At 32.7% G+C, this 18610-nt stretch overlaps 2 protein-coding genes and 1 non-coding gene across 5 annotated transcripts; 2 read left to right on the top strand and 1 right to left on the bottom strand.

Annotated features, from left to right (window-relative positions):
* The first annotated feature begins 3049 nt into the window (after window positions 1-3049).
* Window positions 3050-10688, top strand: LOC126660637 (NEDD8-specific protease 1). 3 transcript variants are annotated; one of them, XM_050354216.2, is made up of 5 exons: window positions 3051-3266; window positions 4464-5161; window positions 6963-7794; window positions 8908-9605; window positions 10160-10688. In XM_050354216.2, the coding sequence occupies exons 2-5, from the start codon at window positions 4487-4489 to the stop codon at window positions 10358-10360; spliced, it is 2406 nt and encodes an 801-aa protein (XP_050210173.1). In that variant the 5' UTR covers window positions 3051-3266; window positions 4464-4486; the 3' UTR covers window positions 10361-10688. The 3 variants fall into 3 exon arrangements, with proteins under 3 accessions (XP_050210196.1, XP_050210173.1, XP_050210181.1); XM_050354224.2 differs by lacking the exon at window positions 10160-10688 and having other exon boundaries at window positions 3052-3266; window positions 8908-9814; XM_050354239.2 differs by lacking the exons at window positions 6963-7794; window positions 8908-9605; window positions 10160-10688 and having other exon boundaries at window positions 3050-3266; window positions 4464-5300.
* Window positions 10689-11531: 843 nt separating this feature from the next.
* TRNAK-UUU (transfer RNA lysine (anticodon UUU)) lies at window positions 11532-11604 on the top strand. The gene has a single exon. It is a non-coding gene; the product is annotated as a tRNA-Lys (tRNA).
* An 843-nt stretch (window positions 11605-12447) lies between these two features.
* LOC126665417 (arogenate dehydratase 2) lies at window positions 12448-17140 on the bottom strand. Its single transcript, XM_050358226.2, has 12 exons — window positions 16690-17140; window positions 16536-16603; window positions 16357-16449; window positions 15070-15270; window positions 14913-14993; window positions 14524-14619; window positions 14362-14439; window positions 14188-14277; window positions 13829-13896; window positions 13528-13609; window positions 13240-13315; window positions 12448-12824 (listed from the first exon to the last, which is right to left on the bottom strand). Exons 1-11 carry the CDS (start codon window positions 16940-16942, stop codon window positions 13256-13258), a joined length of 1170 nt encoding a protein of 389 aa, XP_050214183.1. The 5' UTR covers window positions 16943-17140; the 3' UTR covers window positions 12448-12824; window positions 13240-13255.
* Window positions 17141-18610: the final 1470 nt, after the last annotated feature.

Consider the following 18610-nt stretch of genomic DNA (forward strand, 5'->3'; position numbering starts at 1 on the left):
ATCCTAAAATCATTAAAACGATAAAATCGTTTCGTGGCCTAAAACTTTAACTCGATATAACTCAAAATATATCCGTTTAAACGAGAATACGTCAAGCTTACCGTGATTCGCCTCTGGAATACGATCAATTCGAGCTATAGAACGTCGGAAACGGACGAGAAACGGAATCGTGCGACGGAACCGTTCAAAACCAACGAGAGAAATGAAAGAAGGAGAAGATGATCTGCTATAAGGTTCTGGAGCTTTCCTTTCCTATTTCATTCCTAATACATATATGGCTAAAGCACACTTTTAATCCTTCATCTCTTTAACTTAAACCAATTCTCTTTTAAACTTTCTATTTTAACTTAACGATTAACTATTTACTTTATCTCGATTACGTACGTATTATTTATATCCAAATAAATAATACGACTCCAAAATTATTATTTTCCATTAATAATCTTTTCATTTCAATTCTCGAGGCTCAATTGGCTAATTTACATTTTAGCCCTTAAACTTTTCAAAATTTACAATTTAGTCCTAAACGCATCCGCGTCCAAATTTTAAAAGGTCTCCAATTGACTCGAAACTTTTATCACAAATACTATAAAATATTTCGCGGACCTTGGCGAACTAATTCTTATCTCGGGATTTATAATTTATTTTATATATTAATTTTCTAACCCTTTTCCTTTAATCCCAATAATCCGTTCAATAAAAATTACTTTAAATTCCCGATATCATTAAACTAGATCCATCTTGACTTAATTTATCGAAATTCACGACACGTGGCACGACTTAATTATTCTTAAAATATTTGGGGTATTACAAATACTCATGACCTTGTCTTTATGTTTCACCTCTACCCCAAATTTCAAAAAAAAAATGATTTATTGAAAATAACTAAATATAAGAGTTATTTTATACCTTTTTCTAATAAAAAAATTACAAACAAATACTTCATCTATAAAAACGCTCAAATAAGTCCTAAAATTAATTAATTTTTTAATTTAAATAAAATAAAATAAATAAAATATTTTTTATTAATTACAACCTACAATTATACTCCAATTTTAAAAACCGCTAATATTATTATTTTCAAAAAAAATTCGATTTTTGTATAATTAATAACATTGACGTATAATTAGAATATATGCTAAAGATGAAGGACTATTTTAAACTTTTTTTCAAATGAAAAGAGGTAAATTTAATACCTCGAGGGTCGAGGTGAAACATAAAGACAAGGTCATGAGTATATGTGACAATTTTCCTAGGTCAGGGTATAAACGAAAAAAAAGTTAAAGGTGAGGGTTTTTTAAATAATTAAGCCTTTAGAATATACTACTTTAAATATTTAATTATTACTATATTAATTATTATTTAATTATCTAAATTATAACTAAGGTATTTGTGTTTAATAAATTAATATTTCTTATTTCTTATTTATATTTTCTAGAAGTAAGATAAAATATTTTTAATTAACTATTATTTCAATTAACAGTCTTTATATGACGAATCGCATTACCAGTCCCGTGTAATGTTTCAAATTTAGTTGACGTAATTTTTTTTTTTTTGAATTTATCAGATTTTATTAAATTGAATATGAAACAGTTACATTTGTAAGAAATTTCTGGGATAATTTGAAATCTAAACCCAGTGACCTAACATGGAACATACAACATACTTCTGATTCGCATATCTTACTTACGAAAATAAAAATAAATTACTAACTGTTTCGCGAATTAAATGCAATCTTCAATCACTCTTCGTTCAATTTTCTCCAGTCACCCGCGAACTCACATCATCCTTTTCAATCAACACTTAATAACTCCTTCTAAAAAGGAGACAACAAACCTTTCACAGAGAAAATACAACAAACCTTTCATAAAAAAAGGACAAAATAAAATATTCATAAAAAAGACAAATAATGAAAAATAAATAAAACCAGTATATCTCATAAACGAATCCATTTTATTGATGAAAGATTTTCAATTTATCTTTACTTCTTGATAATTAAATTGCGCTTCGTGATAAATTTTAGGAATATTTATACTCTATACATAATAAGGTAAAATATTTACAAATATAATATCTTATCTTTTTTTTACAAGAGTGTTTTCCATATTTTCAAATATACCACTTTATCTCTTTTATTAGCAAAAAAATATTTTCCCTTTTTTTTCTTCATCTTCTCCACTCAAACCCTAATTTTATTTTCTCTATTCCTCCATTAACATCCACCACCACTAACAGTAATCTTCATCTTATAAAATCACCACCACAATCTACTTTCCTTCTCCTCCACTCGCCGCCGCACCCTCTCTACGCCGCCGTCGCTGCTCCGCTCGCCGCTGCTGCTGATACAATCACCGCTGCCGCTGCTATGATCGTTGCCGTCGTGCCCTCCCTCACGATCATCACCGTTGTGTCCCCTGCACTACTCACGCCGCCGTTCGTATTTATTTTTTAAAATCAGATTTCAAATGTTATGAAATCATATCTGTATGTTTAAATCTAGAATTTGTATGTGTAGATCTAGGATTTTGTTCTTATTATATGTATAGATCTAGGATTTATGTATATGATTCGTGATTTGAATTTTAAAATTCTAACACTTGATTATCAATGTATTTTACATTCGTTTCTAAATTTTCAGTTTGTTTTTAGATTTTCAGTTGGTCTTCCTCCTCATCTCTTTCGTTTTTCAGATGTGGAATTTTTATTTTTAGATCTGATATAAAAAAACGTATATAATTCGTATTATATGCGGATTATATATAGATTATATGCGTATTATATACTAAAGAAATATAAAAACTGAAAAATTTAAAATTTTATATAATTTTTTAAATATTTTTTAAAAATTTATATTTTTGTAAATATTTTTTATATTTCTGTTAAGAAAAATGGATGTAGTATCTTAGTAAATATTTTTATTTTTTTTGTATTTATAAAAAAACTTTTAAATTTTAATCCATCAAAAAAATAAAAAAATTTTGGCTATTTATTATATTTTATGAAATTAAAATGACAAACAAAGAGGTAGTTACCGTCAAAAGAAAAATTAAGCCGGCTGCCGAGGAAGAAGAACTGAGAAAAAAGGGCTAGGGTTTATTAGGAAGTTGACATAATATTATGTGATAGGAAAATAGAATTTTAGGCAGAGAGGTTAATCTAAATGCACCCATCCTTTAATTTATGCGACCCATCACTCTCATTCCTTCAACTTTTCTCAAACAGCTAAAGGCCACAAAGCAGCTAAAGCGCACAAGTTGAGCACAAAGGTTATATTTCACCTCCACTATTACCTCTCTTAATTCTTTTTCTTTTTCAATTGCGCCATTTTTTGTTTGATAACTTTTACAAAATATTATTCGTATGTTGAGTTTTTTGTGAATTTGTTATCGGTTAATAAGTTAATATACTGACCTGGGTCGTTCTAGAAATTCTAATTAGTTTTGATCTAATCAATCAATTGAAAGCTGTTTTTCATGTTCTAATGATGATTTGGGTACTTGGTTTTTCTATTTTATGTGTTTGATTTCCACCTTCAGTTAGACAATATTGATTCTATTGTTATTCAAATCTTTGAAAATAAACACTGATCATAAATTATCTGTAGTGAGATGTAGGAAACTTAAACAAGTTGCTGATTTAGAATTGGTTATAAACTCTCTAAGATTTTTTTTTCATCGGGGCTGAGGGGGAATTTTTAGCGTTTGGGGAAGAAATTGAACACACAATCTTAACTGAATACTGCCCAACGCTTATACCAATTGAGCTATGGCTCATCGGTAACTCTCTGAGATTGTTAGAAAGTGTTAGAGATATTGAAACTAATGTTGGAGTCTCAGCTAATAGATTAACTAATAGTTTTGAGTGAATTGGTTATTGAACATGATATCATAGGGTTGTTAGGTCTAGAATTCAATTAATCCCATTTGATTAAGTGCACAAACTAAAGTGGTCAGTGAGCACTCGGTTGAGGGAGTGTATTAGAGATAATATAATTAACGTTGGAGCCTCACCTAACAATTTAAACTTTTAAACGGATTAGTTTTTTATAGAAAGGAAGAAAGTTCTACTCGAATTAGTGAACAAAAGTATGGATTACTGTTTATCAGGAATTTACCATTTGGAAATTACTCTTTTGATGATTAAATGTCTTTCTAAGAAAATTATGTTATATGGAAATTTGTCGAGTTTTATGTTTCAGAATACAACTCAAAACTCTATATTTATTAAAAATATTGTTTTGCTGTTTTTCTTTTAAGCGATTTTCAATGTGGAGTTTCCGTGCTACATAGCAAGAAAATATAGGCCATAATGCATTGAGTTGGCAATCTTGGCTTGAAACTTATTGCTTAATTGTCTTACTCTGTTTTTTATACTATAACCTATGAATTGGTTTTGCGCTGAAAAAATTGATTATGTATGAATGGCATTATAACCTAATCTGACTTCGCTGTGGATTTAACCAGATAAACATACACAAATTTACAGCATGGTAAAATCTGCAGCAGATGAAAAGATTCTCAGCTATAATGATGTTGTTCTTAGGCAATCAGACTTGGAGATTCTTAGTGGTCAGCATTTTCTTAATGATCGGATAATTGAGTTTTACTTTAGTCATCTTTCGTCAAGCCACCAGTCAGAAGACGTCCTACTTCTTCCACCTTCGATTGCCTTTTGGATTTCAAACTGCCCGGATACCGAGAGCCTAAAAGATTTCCTCAAACCCCTCAAATTAGCAGATAAGAAATTGGTGATATTTCCGGTCAACAACAATGATGATGTTAGTCTTGCTGAGGGCGGATCACATTGGAGCTTACTTGTCTATGACCGAATTTCCGATGTCTTTGTTCATCACGATAGCTTCTCGGGGATAAATGGAAGACATGCTTTGCAACTTTACAAAGCTGTTGCTAGATATTTAACCTCCTCCGACGCAACGGTTCATGCCAAGTATACAGAACTTACTGATTCGCCTCAGCAAGTGAATGGATGGGATTGTGGCTTATACGTCACTGCCACCGCGAGAGCCATTTGCTACTGGTACAGAAAATGTGACCTCGAAGACACGGACTCATTATGGTTTTCTGATGTGAAGGTGCAGGTTACTCCAGCTGCTGTTGCTGCCATGAGAACTGAGATCTTGTCTCTGATTAAAAGTCTTATGGTAAGTAAATGAGGCCTACATAAGATGAAATGCATGAGTTTTGTCTAACTAATTTAGTCCAGGATTTGGAAATGGATTCTTTTTTTTAATTTTTTTTTTTGAACTGTGGAATAAAAAATATAGAAATGCTATCGTATAATTTTGTAGCGGTTAAGTTCATGAATCAAGAAACATTATATATTTAAGATAACTAGTTTCGCATCACGTGTCTCGTAACATGACTCATCAATTTTTTAAAAAAAAATTATTATAACTATATTAATTAGTATTAATTATCAATATTGAATTAGCTACATTTCTTTTTGATAAAAATAAACATAATAGTTCAATTGATTAATTTTTAAAATTAATTAGATTTATATATTTTTAATTTAATAAATAAATTTGATAAATAGTAGAGTTTTATTAACAAAAATATAACATTTACAAAATCTTTTGTTTTGCTATGTCCATATTAGGATACTTGTAAATTGCCGTAAATCCAAACTCTTGAGTTGTAATGCACTAAAATTACTAAGCTACATTTTAGAGTCATAAATTGAGTTTATTACTCCTTTCTACGAATTTATTTTAGTTTTGCAGATAATAGTTAAGCGACAATAAAACTTTAAACTAATTATCAATTAAAAATTTATTACTAAGAATTATATGGTAAATATGCATCTATCAGTGTTTAGATATATAATATAGATATTCTTGTTCTTTAGTGTTTAAATTAAGTTGCTATACTAAGTAGGAAGAAAAATAAAGTCAATAATTTTTTTATTGAAATCGAACTTATAATTAAATAGAGAAAATCATATTTATGCACGAGACTTCTATTTATAGTCAAATACTATATATCAATAATTATCTTTAAATATTGCGAAAAAATCTAAAAAGAAAATAATTAAACGTAAAACATTAATTAGTAATTTAAATAAAATTCTTTTAGTTTCCATGTCGTTTCAAATTTCACCAAAAATTTAGTCAATCTTTTACTTTCCTTGTTGAAATGAAATTTGTTGATTCTTAAGATCAAATTGACTATTTCAACTACTTAATAAATTAAGGGTTTTACTATATACATCCTACCCCCCCTCCAAATTACCTCCTTGTCTTTTTAATCAAAACATAGAGAAATTCTTAGGTAGACTCAGTTTACCGCGTCACCAGTGTACTAGCCTATCATATTAAAATAATAGCTCTGTAGTATTTTTGTTTATTACTTTTTACACATTTGAATAGTAATATTACGATTGTGCCACTATTTTAATGACATGTCATAATGTGATAGGCTTAGTGCACATATGACGTCACGAACTGAGTCTACCTAAGAATTTCTCCCAAAACATAATAATTTTCCCCCTCTTAACCTCATTCCAATCCGGAAACTGTAATGGCTGCTTACAATTCCAATTCGTCAGGAAATAAGTATCAAGATTCTGAAAAATCTACCGAGAAAATTTGTTTTTATCAATTTTTCAGGTGGGATGCATCAGGATTGCGTCCCACCATAAGGAGGGACGTCCTTCCAAAACGTCCCATCATATGGTGGGACGTCCTCCCAGATGGCATGCAAAAGGGAAACGTCCCACCTTATTGTGGGATGCGATAACAAAACGTCCCACCATTAGGCTGGATGTTTTTTGAGGACGTCCAGTCAGAAGGTGGGACGCATTCTAAAAATGTCTCACCTTATGGTGGGACGTTTTTTTAGTGCGTCCTAGTGTGTTTTTTTTGGATATTTTGGGATTTATTTTATATTTATTAATTATCAATATTAATGCAAATGTTAATATTAGTTATTTACAATTTATAGGTTCAATTAAAAAAAATTGGCGGTGATGGTATCGATTATAGTGAACAATTCTTAAGTGGAGAAACGTTTGAAAGTGATGCAGAAGCTATTAAGTGGGCAAAAGGAATAGCTAAACATATTGGCTTCGAGTTGATTATTTCTTCTCATAAAAATGGGGGGAGGCAAAAGATTCTGAAATGTGCCCGTGGTGAGCGGTACAGAGGATCGTCCAGAGATCTTGATTCCGCTGCACGAAAGAATACAAAGACGAAAGCGTGCAAATGCACTTTCAAGATTGCGGTAAAATTGTTTGGCAGTGGATGGATTATCGTTGCAAATGCTGGGATTACGAGTATGCACAATCATGCGTTTGAGGGTCAGATGAGTAGACTAAGTCATGCATCCAAACTGATAGTGCGGGATATGAGTGCAGCACAAGTTAAGCCGTGTGCTATTTTGGCGGCCTTGAAAGAAAAAAATCCGTCAGACAACCCTACTATAAGACAAGTGTACAACCATAGAGATTATTTGAGGAAGTCTAGTTTTGAGGGTAGAGATGTGGTGGACACATTCGAACAGGCAGGTTGTGCTGATAAGTCAGAGGATCACCAGTATTTTCGAGAGATTGTTGAGGAGGTGATGGCTCAGGATCGCTCTGTGGTGCGCAGTATATCTCTTATGATCCGCGATCACCTTCACCAAGAAGAATCAAGTTATAGTGAACCCGGAGTGAAAACCATAGTCAGAGATAGACCAAAGGGGAGTTCATCTACCAAGCCGAGTGCTTGGGAGTACAATCAGAGGGTTCTTGGCCGGTCATCCCAGGGTCGGGTTCACACCGCTCCTACATCTGGTAAATAATGATTTTGTATATATATTTTTCTATATAATAATATCATATGGTAATATACTTTTGTGAATTTGTTATTGGTTAATAAGTTAAATCAATGACCTGGTTGTTCTTGAAAATCTAATTAGTTTTGATCTAATCAATCCATGTTCTAATCAATCAATTGAAAGCTGGTACTTGGTTTTTCTATTTTATGTGTTTGATTTTCACCTTATGTTAGATAACATCGATTCTATTATTGTTTAAATCTTTGAAAATGAACACTGAGCATAAAGTATCTTTAGTGAGATGTAGGGAAACTCAAACAAGTTGCTGATTTAGAATTGGCTGTGAACTCTCTAATATTTTTTTTAATTCATCGGGGAGGGGGAATTTTAGCGCTTGTTGAAGGAATTAAACACACAACCTTAACTGAATATTGTCCGACGCTTATCGGTAACTCTATAAGATTGTTAGAAAGTGTTAGAGATACTAAAACGAATGTTATATTCTCATCTAAAAGCTTAACTAATAGTTTAATTAACTTTTGGGTGACTTGGTTATTGAATATGATATCAGAGGATTTAAAGGTCTAGAATTTAATAACTCCAATTTGATTAATTAAAAGCACAAACTAAAGTTGTTATTTGTTTGTTCACGCTTCAAGTCCAGTGAGCACTCGCGTGAGGTAGTGTATTAGAGATAATAAAATTAATGTTGGAGTCTCACTTAACAATTTGAACGTTTAGACGGATTAGTTTTTTTGATAGAAAGGAAGAAGGTTCTACTCGAATTAGTGAACAAAAGTATGGTTTACTGTCTATCAGGAGTTTACTTCTAGAAATTACTCCTTTGATGATTAAGTGTTTTTCTTTAAGAAAAATATATTATATGGAAATATGTCGAGTTTTATGTTTGTTTAGATGTTTTTCGTTTAAGCGTTTTTCAATTTGGCGTTTCCGTGCTACATAGCAAGAGAATATAGGCCATAATGTATTGAGCTAGCAATCTGGCATTGAAACTTATTGTTTAATTGGCTTACTCTGTTTTTTATGCTATCATAACCTACGAATTGCTTTTGCGCTGATAAAAGAATGGCATTATAACCTTATCTGACCTGGCTGTGGATTTAACCAGATAAACATACACAAATTTACGGTATGGTGAAATCTGCTGCAGACGAAAAGATTCTCAGCTATAATGATGTTGTTCTTAGGCAATCAGATTTGGAGATTCTTAGTGGTCGACATTTTCTTAATGATCGGATAATTGAGTTTTACTTTAGTTATCTTTCGTCGAGCCACCCGTCAGAGGACGTCCTACTTCTTCCACCTTCGATTGCCTTTTGGATTTCAAACTGCCCGGATACTGAGTGTCTAAAAGATTTCCTCAAACCCCTCAAATTAGCAGATAAGAAACTGGTGATATTTCCGGTCAACGACAATGATGATGTGAATCTTGCTGAGGGTGGATCACATTGGAGCTTACTTGTCTATGACAGAAATTCCGATGTCTTTGTTCATCACGATAGCTTCTCGGGGACAAACGGAAGACATGCTTTGCGACTTTACGAAGCTGTTGCTAGATATTTAGCCTCCTCGGATGCAACGGTTCATGCCAAGTATATGGAACATACTGATTCGCCTCAGCAATTGAATGGATGGGATTGTGGCTTATACGTCACTGCCACCACGAGAGCCATTTGTTTCTGGTACGGAAAACGTGAACGCGAAGACACGACTTCATTATGGTTTTCTGATGTGAAGGCGCAGGTTACCCCAGCTGCTGTTGCTGCAATGCGAACTGAGATTTTATCTCTTATTAGAAGTCTTATGGTAAGTAAATGAGGCCTGCATATGATGAATTGAAGTGCATGAGGTTTGTCTACCTAATTTAGTTCAGGATTTGGAAGTGGATTCATTTTTGCTTTAATTATTGAACTGTGGAATGCTATCGTTTAATTTTGTAGCGGTTAAGTTCACGGGTCAAGAAACATTATATATATTTATGATAATAGCATATTTATAAAATATTGTTCAATTCATTCTATTTGACTATATTGGGATGTGATATGATTCTCAAGGATGAACTGGAATAATTTTAATTTTTAAATGTATTTTCGGATCTGTTACCAATATTAAAAATCTGTATTAGAAAACTAATATATTATATTTCATGCATGTGATGCGCAGATAAAATGAAGCAATAAATTGCGGTTAATTAGACAAAATACTACACCTTCTCAACTTAATTAGACAATTACGTTCATATCTTTCTCTTTTGAAAAATACAATTTGTTCTTTTCTTTTTTGATTTTTATACTTTTGATTTTATACAAATATCAAATGCTTTTCTAATCTTTTTATAACCTAATTTCTTCAAATAAAAGTCATGGCAGCCAAGAGTAAACAGAGAGGAAGCAACTGTTGAACCATGTGAGACGACCGTCGGCAGTGAGACCGGCAATAGCAACGTCGATTTGGTCATCGACTTTGAAAATCTTCTTTTGGAGAGACGAGAGCTCAGAATTAGCCCTATTAACGCACGCGAGAACCACGTGAGTCTTATATCGGAGTCCAATTGCCGATGAGCCTTGCTTTACGGCCTCCATGACATACTCTACCTAAAATAGCCGTCCGGCGGGGCTCCGATTTGGTTTCCGGTTGGGGTTGTTCTATTCTTTGTTGTGCCTGGATTCTTGAGTTTTGTTGGGTTCATTGTGGAGATTTGTGGTATATTGTCGTGATTGTATAGATAGAATCAATGTTCAGCTTGCACTCTAGGTGTTTGAAGAAATGCTTATGAGAATTGTAATGTTTTTGGGTGTTGGATAACTGATGGTTACCACTGGGTAAACTGTTGGGTAACTTTGTAATAAATTTTATTTTCAATATATTATAAATAAAATCGTTAGTTAACTGGTTGTCGTCGCCGGAGGTAGCGGGCCTGTTGTGATGAAATTTATTTTGTTGCTATTTAACCAATCGTTAGTTAACTGATTTTTCTTTTGTGAACAACGGTGTGATGTGGTGGTGGTTCGATTTTTGGTGTTGCACTGCCTGCACTCTAAGTGTTTGAAAAAATGCTTATGAGAATTGTTATGTTTTTGGGTGTTGGATAACCAATGGTTAACATTAGGTAAACCGTTTGGTAACTTGTAATAAACGTTATTTTGAATATATTATTAATAAAAACGTTAGTTAACTGTTATTGAATTTTATTTTGTTACTATTTAACCAATGGTGTACTAAAGGTACACCAATGACCTTATTTTTAGTACACTGTTAGTTAACAAATGGTTAATCAATAATTTTAGATTTAAAAAGAGACGATTTAGGTTTTATTTGACGGTTGCTCTTGCGATGATGAAGGCGGAGGGGTTTGTAATAAAATTTTCAACTAGTTTAATAGAAATTGAGGTTTAAATTTATAATAGTTTTGTTTCTTGGTTAACCAACAGTGTTAGTATACCGGTGGATAACCAAAATCGTATTTCTGAGATTAAAAAAATATTTTTGAGAATAACAAAAGTCATTTTTACAAAAAAAAAGTACAAATTGTATTTTTCAAAAAAAAATTTGGAGATAGTATTCTTGGGAATATTTTATCTTTTTTTGGAATTTATCTAAAAAACCCATAAATTGCAAGGTTGGCTTCACTTTGAAAGTTAAATTGTTTGGTTTTGTGATACTGGGAGATGAAACTGTTTACTACTTTTATTAAAGTTTTTATTTATATATTAATTAATATCTAACAATTGAGCCGTCTTAGCTCAGCTGGTAGAGCGCATGGCTTTTAACCATGTGGTCGTGGGTTCGATTCCCACAGACGGCGAACTGTTTTTATTCAAATATGATGAATTTTTTATACACGTCAAAACTCTTCTAATTTTTAAAATATTACAATCTTTAAATTTTATCATACTCTTTTTAATATCTACTTATTAATTATTAATACTCACAATCTGATTTAGGGTTGTTTTGTATATGTAAACGAATATCATTATGTTATATCATACCTAAATTTTTTTATACACGTCAAAACTCTTCTAATTTTTAAAATATTACAATCTTTAAATTTTATCATACTCTTTTTAATATCTACTTATTAATTATTAATACTCACAATCTGATTTAGGGTTGTTTTGTATATATAAACGAATATCATTATGTTATATCATACCTAAATAAGTGATGGTTATATTTAGTTTCAAAAAAAAAGTGAGAGGGCAACGGAAAGTAGTGGGTCGTGGTGTTGATTTTGTAAGGTGAATATTAATGTTAATGGAAGAAAGGAGAAAAAAATTAGGTTTTTAAGAGTTTGAAGATGAAGAAGATAAAAAGTAGAGAAAGTTGGTATTTAGTAATTTAAAAAGTTAAGTGTAATAAATTTCCCTATTTTTTAGGCTAAATGTAAGATGAAATAATTTTATTCTATACTTTGTTAACTGATGTATTTATATATTGTAAATATATAGTAGTTAAATCTTGTAGCTCATTTTGACAGTTATCACATAAACAAGATTACCAAAATTCCTTTCTAATCTCAGATTCAATATACTTGGCATTAATTGTTGATTATTATCCTCAATGCAAAATACTAAAACAGAGCATAATTAATTGTGTTCATTTCTCTTAATTTATAAAGAGGAAGAAGAAAGTTATGAAAAGAAAATAATGTTAATAATAAGATATAGATAAATTTAACAGTAAGTATAACATATACTAATACCAACAATGAATAGTTTATTAAGTTTTTCTTAACGTAATCACATTTATATCAAATATCAAATAAATTATAAAAAAATGGAACCAAAACAAAAGTACATTCCGGATCTTCATAATTACATGAGCAATATAGAAAAGGAAGCCACAAAATTGCGAATGGAGATTACCACAAAATATGTGAGCGGTTCTAAGGAGACTTGTAAATGGAGATAGATCACCAATCCTTTCTCTCCAATCAAAATAAAATTCAAGCCGCGGGGATTCAATCACATTTCCTGGTGTCCATTCAAAATGAAATCCAAGCCGAGAGGCTATGAGCCTGGACCGCTGCATCAGCAGGATCGTCAAAATCCCAATGAGAAACATAAATAAACACAAACCGCACAATATTAAACAATATACATGAGACTCAAGGCGACGTATTTCACATATAAGCCTATGAATTATAGAAATGGTGAAGAGAGAAAGGGCCTGATTTTCTTATCAGCAAATATCAGACAAACCGGATCAAGCCAAAATCAAGAGAAACAAATAATTGGGACATTGGTCAAAATTAGTTCTTAAATAAGTGCTCACTAAGTGATTGTTTCAGGATAAGAAGTCATTTTTGGGCTGAACAATATTTCAAATTTAAATAATGAAAGCCATGATTCAGAACTGAGTTCTTATTTCATCACCAAATCACATCGGAATAAGATTGTCTCTTGGACAACAAAGAGCAATTTAGATATTAGAGAGTTACCATGTTAAATGCTCATTCATATCATGCTAGTGTCCACAGGATAACTCCCTAAAACCCGCAAGAAGGTAGCGAACTCCTGTAAAAGAAAGGAAAATTTATGTCAATTTTTGACGAGTGGGATGAACTAAACGAATTTTGCATCATGAACTCTGTACTCTGCACATTCTTTAGATGAGACCTAAAAAGTCGAATAACATAGGAGAGAATGAAGAAATCGAAAAAGAATGAGAAATAAAACAGAAAGTAATAATTTGTTTCACTGCAATACGGTCAAGAAGGAACACACACCATCAGGTGCTTGAGGGCATTCTGTGCTTTCTGATCAGCCATAGATGCTTCAAAATCCACATAGAAAAGATAGTCAAAGTATCTGCAAAACATTAAGCAAATATATCAGGCTGAGCTCTACTCCACCCACCAATATATATGGCAGCAAGAGAAAATAAAGTATAAACAAAAAACAAACTGAGGCTAGCAAGCCCAGCAAATGAACAAAAAAGGCTTTCTGCGAATTACTGAAACTCCAAGTCTAAAAGCTAGCAAATGCAAGTTTTCACGCAACTAAATACAAGGATGTTGAAGAAATTACTTTGGAAGTCCATTGTTATTATCATCAGATGCTCTCAGTAGCTGTTTCCGCAGTGGTCGACTCTCAATCTGGTTAAAAGTGACAGGATTCCATTTAATTCTTGTAGAAGAAAGATGATAGATATGGATTGAGCGAGAGTCCACATACATATAAGATGAGTTTGAATCTAACCATACCCAAAATGACTAGAACTAGTCAATTGAGTGATCAATCCCTTACCGTTATTAACTCTTTCTTGTCCTTTTATTTTATCAATGTTGGGCAACTCTCAACAAAAATAACAAAAAAAATAAGCATGAATCTGCCTGCAAATTACATCTTTGTAAATACCAAACATAACATAAGAAGATAAAGTGCACCTTAGAAAGGTTAATTTGCCGCAAAGCAAAAACAGCAAGTGCTTTGAAAAGCATCCCAGGGCCCTCCTCCAGGGAGAAAACAATACTCGTCTGAGGATAAAAAAAATCATCAGCAATAGAAAATATATGGGGCAATCAGTAAAGCGGTGAATTTTACATCACAAAAAGACAAACCTTGAATGGTCTGTCAGTGCCTGGAATTATGGGTTCCCTTGCCAGCATCAGAAAGCGAGTAACATTATCGCAATCATCCTGTCATAACAAAACCATGACAGATGTAGCAGATCAAACATCAATTCATGTTACATCATCATATCGAGACATTCATATGCAAACCTGAATATCTTCAGCTAAAATATCCAAGCCATAGATCTTCGCAGCAGCAGAACTAGCAACAGCTCCTGTATCCTTTAGTTTGTGAAGTGCAACATGCTACACGAGTACAATGGATTTAACTCAAGTTCAAAAATTCAAAGGCCATGAATAATTGCAATTTATTGTATATTATTGTCTGGAATAATATCAAATTATCTATAAGTTGAAAACATAATACACTACAACAAAGAATTCACTATCTACTTATGTTAAGCAAGAATTTCTCAAACATAGTGTTCTATAAGAATTTTTGGAACATGCAGGAATTGTTTTAAAACAAGTTTCAAATGGAAGGCCTCAAAAACTCACAAAAGGAAAATAGCAATCCAACAACAAACATATAGCCCTACCTTAGCTGCACCAGCGGTATCATCTACAGCTTCTCTGACCAATCCCAAGCTTGTTAATGTATGCTCGCATTGAGCAAGAGCCTGAAACATGACCAGGTAACATATGAACACACTGAAAGTATGCAAAAGATAAGTAAGAAAAATAATTACAACATACCTGTGGATGACTTAGGACCCTTTTCAAATCTTCAACTTTTACACCATTATTGGCTAGCAAGCAATGGCGAACAGCATATTTCACTTCCCCAACTATATGCAGGCTGTGCCGGAGCAAAAGGTCATAATTCCTATGGATGCTCCCGCCTAAAGAATTCTCAATGGGAAGAACTGCTCTATCCACAAGCCACCGTTCAACAGCCTATAAAAGCAACGAATAGAAGATATATTAAAATTTTAACCAGCAACAAATCCTGAAATATGCATCTTTTTATGACCTTCATATGACCATATTGTTAACTACAGTTTAGGTGCTCTCCTCATAGTCCACTACAATACTCGCATGACTTTCTAGAAATTAAGCAAGAAGTCAATTGTATAGCATGCAGAATACTTATAACGCATACTACACAATACCACAGGCAAAGAAGCTAAAGACAGTGAATCTAATACTCCCTCCATCCCAAATCAGGCAACATTTTCATATTTTTTTGCTCCAAATTATAGGCATTCATTTATAACTTGAATGATTAATTGTCATATATATCCTCATTATTTACAAGCAGAATGCATTAAAAAGAAAATAAAAATACTAAAAGACAAAAAATTATTATATTAAATAAAGGTAAGTGTAGTACTTCATAAATTAATTCATTTTGTCTAGATAAACTAAATTTCTTAATAATTGTGTGCTTGTCCTAAAGTGTCTATCAATTTGGTACCGAGGGAGAATAAAATCAAAATTATGGATGATATAGCATTAGACCTACCAAATAATCTGATAGGCTTATGCCACAACGAGCTAGAATACTAAATTCTTAACAACACTAACCAAGAACTTCAAATATATATCATTTAACTAAATCGAATGAAACGAAAAAACAGCCTCATAAATTTGTTGGATACTGATTGAAAATTGCATTTGATTTACAATTCCATCTTTCCATTCTTATTCATATGGTTCGATGTATTTTTTCCATCTGGCGATCCATGTAATCAAATCTTCTTTCATAAGTATTATAGAATCAGAAGTCCAAGATAAACTTAATGTTTTCGTATTGCTGAAATGTGGATTGATATTGGCTTGACATACATATTGTCAATCAACAACCATAAATTAGTTGAAAGAAAAATACAGCTAACCTAACCCTCCACATCAAAACTGTTCTATCTAGCAAATATTAATTCTAAAACAGGAAAAAATCACAACAATGCTCAGTTAAAAATACAAATACTTATATAAAAAAGAGGCATAATTTAAATTAAAACAATTTCAAAAAACACTCACTTCAAAAGCTGTATCGAACTGCTCGCAAGGAACTGCTTCACAATTCGGATACGCCTTCTCGGCCGCTGATTCGCTGTAGGCGCCGCCGACTCCCTTTTACCAAATAATATGAAAATAAAGTTAATTTTCAAATTACTCAGAGGAAAATAAAACGACGACGTTCGCAGATTTTCCTTCACCTGATAAGCTACACGAAGCCGAGAGCCCTCAGAAACTGAATCGGAGAACTGAGAAGACGATAATGGCCCTATCAACAACAACAAAACAATCAATATTTAAAACAAAAAATTAAAAATTAAAAAGAAACAAAAACAAATAGCAAAAATAACGTACTAGGAAGAGCGTCTTTACAAACGACATCGTAGGGAGAGTTATTAAGCAAAGGAGTTTGCTGCAGCTCAAGAGCAGCCTGAGCGTTTTGATTATCGTTTTCTCCGCGAGAAGAGGCTAATACGATGACATTACGACGCCGTTTAGTGTGGTAAAAACGGATTTGATTGGGAATAAGAGAAGTTTTTTGAACAGTAATTTGACCAGGCGACGGAGCAGCAGTGACGAGGGATTTAGCTAAAGAAGAAGTGGCCATTTTTGAATTGATTTGGTGAGTTCAGTTTTGGGTTCATTCGTTCATAGAGAGGAGTTGGTAAAATGTGCTGTGAAGGGGAAGCAAATGGGGTGGGATTTCATTGAATTTACTGCCATTTATTTGCTTTCACATCAGCTTTTTTGTATCTTCAAAATGAGTTTCAAGTTTGAATAAAATCAGTCTAATTATTCATTATTTAACTCCATTTCAAGAGAAGTGAAGCATTGGGCTTAGAGATGTGAGCCTGCCATACTAACTAATACCCATAACAATAAATGTACATTAATCATTGTTTTTTTTTTAATATACATATAATTTTATTAAATAGAATCCGTAATAGTTACATTTATAAGAAATTTGATAAATGCGAAAATTAAACACGATGATCTAACATAGAACAGACTAATATGCTAACACGTCTTATTTGATTCGCAAATCTACTTATGAAAATAAAAACTAAACTACTAACTGTTTTGTTAATTAAGTGTAATTCTCGATCAAACTTCTTCAATGTCTGCTGCTACTGAAATTGCAGCCATAACCTCCGATCACCACCACCCATGACTTTTTCTAAGTTTTATAGGCAGTCTTTTTTGTTGTCCCCCCTCAGCTCACCCTAGCCCACAGGCCTTTTTAAAAAAAAAAAGACAACAAACTTTTCATAAAGAAAGAACAACAAATTTTTCGTAAAAAAAGGATAACAGCCTTTCTGAAAGACCCTATGGGGTATGGCAAACCGGATTTTGAGTTATGAATCGGAAGATTAAAATTCTTTAAAGCGGAAATAAGAATTTAAAAGAGATTAAGAGTTTAGAGGATTGACACACGAGATTTAGAATGGTTCGGATCACAACTCGATCCTACTCCACTACTCAATCAAATGTTGAGATTTTAGAATCCACTGAATGGGATAGTGCTTTGAAGATAAGCACAAACTTTACAAGGAGAAATCTAAGAGATAATCTCAAACTCACAATGTGCTTTTTCAAGGATAAACACAAACCTACAAGGGGTGAGTTTTTTCAAAGATAAACTCTAACTTACAATGATTAGGAGTTTATAAGATTACTCCAAAACTACAACAATACAAGTGATTTGAAAATGTGTGTTTGTTGTTTCAAGATGTGTAAATCGTTAACCTTAAAACATTGCAAATGGGTTTATATTTATACCCAAAGCAATCCCCAAACAAAACACTAACAAACAAAACAAAAATTGATCTCTGCACACATATCGCCCCCGTGATGCATGGATCACGGGCGAGATATTTGAATGTGTCAAAAACCTTCAACGGCTAGTGCCACGTGTCAATGCTTCATTAAGTCTTTAAAAATGTATCTGTTGGATCTTCAACGGTCTCATTTATTGCGCCCGAGATGTGTTCGTCGCGTCCGTGATTCGTTCCAACGGTCGACTAGGTTTTATCAGCTCGAATATCGCCCTCGTGATATTTGCGTCGTCCCGTGATATATATCGCCCCCGTAAGGGGAGATATGCTACTAGACAGCTTTCGACTCAAAAACATGATTTTTGCTAGAGAGCTCCGAATTGACTCCCGTTTGATTCTATGAGTTCCTATGCACTAATAAACAAGATTAGATCACTCATAGTTGGTTGTCAAAGTCAAAACAAAGGAGTTTGAAAGGACAATAGTCCAACACTTTCACA

This window comes from Mercurialis annua, linkage group LG1-X (genome assembly GCF_937616625.2).
Source record: "Mercurialis annua linkage group LG1-X, ddMerAnnu1.2, whole genome shotgun sequence".
NCBI lineage: Eukaryota > Viridiplantae > Streptophyta > Magnoliopsida > Malpighiales > Euphorbiaceae > Mercurialis > Mercurialis annua.

Excerpts from the sequence above, each read along its gene's own strand:
- LOC126660637 (XM_050354216.2), top strand. The coding sequence starts at position 4,487 with ATGGTAAAATCTGCAGCAGATGAAAAGATTCTCAGCTATAATGATGTT. Across the intron at positions 5,162-6,962 it reads CTCTGATTAAAAGTCTTATG|GTTCAATTAAAAAAAATTGG; the intron begins GTAAGTAAATGA and ends TACAATTTATAG. Across the intron at positions 7,795-8,907 it reads TCACACCGCTCCTACATCTG|ATAAACATACACAAATTTAC; the intron begins GTAAATAATGAT and ends GGATTTAACCAG.
- LOC126665417 (XM_050358226.2), bottom strand. The coding sequence starts at position 16,942 with ATGGCCACTTCTTCTTTAGCTAAATCCCTCGTCACTGCTGCTCCGTCG. Across the intron at positions 16,450-16,535 it reads GGCTTCGTGTAGCTTATCAG|GGAGTCGGCGGCGCCTACAG; the intron begins GTGAAGGAAAAT and ends ATTTGGTAAAAG. Across the intron at positions 14,994-15,069 it reads GGGTCCTAAGTCATCCACAG|GCTCTTGCTCAATGCGAGCA; the intron begins GTATGTTGTAAT and ends GTCATGTTTCAG.